The following is a 1,986-nucleotide window of genomic DNA, read 5'->3' as shown; positions in this document are numbered from 1 at the left end:
GGATCATGTCTGGGCCACAACGTCCCTATTTTCAGACCAGTGGAAAGACCGGAGAACACTTCTGCAGTCCAGGTCCATCCTGGACAGAACCCTGAGAGGGTTAACCACTTTCTCTACCGGCTCCAAGATTTACATACAAGAGAGGGAGAGAAGGGGAGAGGGAGGGAGGGAGAGAGAGAAGGAGAAAGGGAGGGAGGGAGAGAAGGGGAGAGGGAGGGAGAGAGAGAAGGGGAGAGGGAGAGAAGGAGAGAGGGAGGGAGAGAGAGAAGGAGAGAAGGGGAGAGGGAGGGAGAGAAGGAGAGAAGGGGAGAGGGAGGGAGGGAGAGAAGGGGAGAGGGAGGGAGGGAGAGAAGGGGAGAGGGAGGGAGAGAGGAATAGCAGACACTCCCACTGACTATAAAGCCTGACCATACTGAAACACTCAGACAGAAACCACACGTGGAGAGAGAGAGAGAGAGAGACAGAGAGAGAGAGAGAGAGAGAGAGAGAGAGAGACAGAGAGAGACAGAGACAGAGAGACAGAGAGAGAGACAGATAGACAGAGAGAGAGAGAGAGACAGAGAGAGAGAGAGAGAGAGACAGAGAGAGAGAGAGAGACAGAGAGAGAGAGAGAGACAGAGAGAGAGAGAGAGAGACAGAGAGAGAGAGAGAGAGACAGAGAGAGAGAGAGAGAGAGAGAGAGAGAGAGAGACAGAGAGAGAGAGAGAGAGAGAGAGAGAGAGAGAGAGAGAGAGAGACAGAGAGAGAGACGACCTGGTCTGGAGTTTCTCTCTGAGGGGAACCGAGTTACATGGGACGTCAACAGAACCTACCAGACTGAACCTACCAGACTGAACCTACCAGGAGAGAGGAGGAGGAGACTGTCTCTGTCAGTAAGTACTGAACCCTCAGAGACTACATGAGGACTAGTAGTCTAGTAGCAGTAGTAGTAGCCTATCAGAGGGTAGGACTACAGCCAGCCAATCAGAGAGAGGGTAAGACACTGGCCAGCCAATCAGAGAGAGGGTAAGACTTGGGCCAGCAGAGGTGAGCATGTCGTTTGCGATGGTGCGTCCCGCCCCGGGGCAGTTCCTGTTCTCTGACGTGGCGATGTTGTCTGAGGACGATGACCCGGACAGCGAGAGCTCTGGTTCTGATGGACCCTCCTACCCCCCCCTCTCCCCACCCCTCTCCCCGGGGGGCCGCCCCCAACAGCGGAACCAGGCCAACGCCCGGGAGAGGGACCGGACCACCAGTGTCAACTCAGCCTTCTCCGCCCTGCGGACCCTCATCCCCACCGAGCCCCCCGACAGGAAGCTGTCCAAGATCGAGACACTGCGATTGGCCAGCAGCTACATCAGTCACCTTGGCAACGTGCTGCTGGTAGGCGAGGCCTGCGGTGATGGACAGCCCTGCCACGGCGGAGGCCCCGCCCCCTTCTACCATCATCACCACGGCGACCGCGACGGCGGGCAGTCCAAACAGCCCAAACAGATCTGCACCTTCTGCCTCAGAAACCAGAGGAGGTAATACACACACACACACACGCAGACGCGCACACACACCCTCCATCTCTATCCCTCCATCTCTCCTCCCAGTCAGAAATCCAACACTACCCTGTGTTACAGTCGCCCTCCGTCCTGAGGAACACAATTACCCAATAACAGCAGAACCAGACCTAGACCCAGACCTAGACCCAGACCCAGGGCAGAGGGAGAGACATTTAAACTCACTGGAGCAGAGAGGTTTCAAATATACCAGAAACCAAACGCCCAAAGCAATTCCAGTCAGCCGGGTCACCAGCGAGGAAAGCCAGCACCACAGGCCGGACTAACCCTAACCCTAACCCTAACCACAGGCCGGACTAACCCTAACCCTAACCCTAACCCTCCCAAGTCTGACACGCGTCCAGTCAGCAACAGGAAGCAACGCTCAGGGAAAACAACACATTCAGAACTGAAGGTCTTTAAGTGACCATGAAACAGAGGACGGGGCTGAAAGCAGAAT

At 55.9% G+C, this 1,986-nt stretch overlaps 1 protein-coding gene across 1 annotated transcript; it reads left to right on the top strand.

The window, feature by feature from the left end:
* Window positions 1-1,032: 1,032 nt before the first annotated feature.
* scxa (scleraxis bHLH transcription factor a) lies at window positions 1,033-1,509 on the top strand (the record flags this gene model as incomplete). Its single annotated transcript, XM_083684669.1, has 1 exon — window positions 1,033-1,509. One exon carries the CDS (start codon window positions 1,033-1,035, stop codon window positions 1,507-1,509), a length of 477 nt encoding a protein of 158 aa, XP_083540795.1.
* Between the last annotated feature and the right edge of the window lie 477 nt (window positions 1,510-1,986).

Source organism: Argentina silus (assembly GCF_951799395.1).
Source record: "Argentina silus genome assembly, chromosome: 14".
Lineage (NCBI taxonomy): Eukaryota > Metazoa > Chordata > Actinopteri > Argentiniformes > Argentinidae > Argentina > Argentina silus.
Note: the sequence above shows the minus strand (reverse complement) of the source record. Positions and strands in the feature narration are given on the sequence as shown.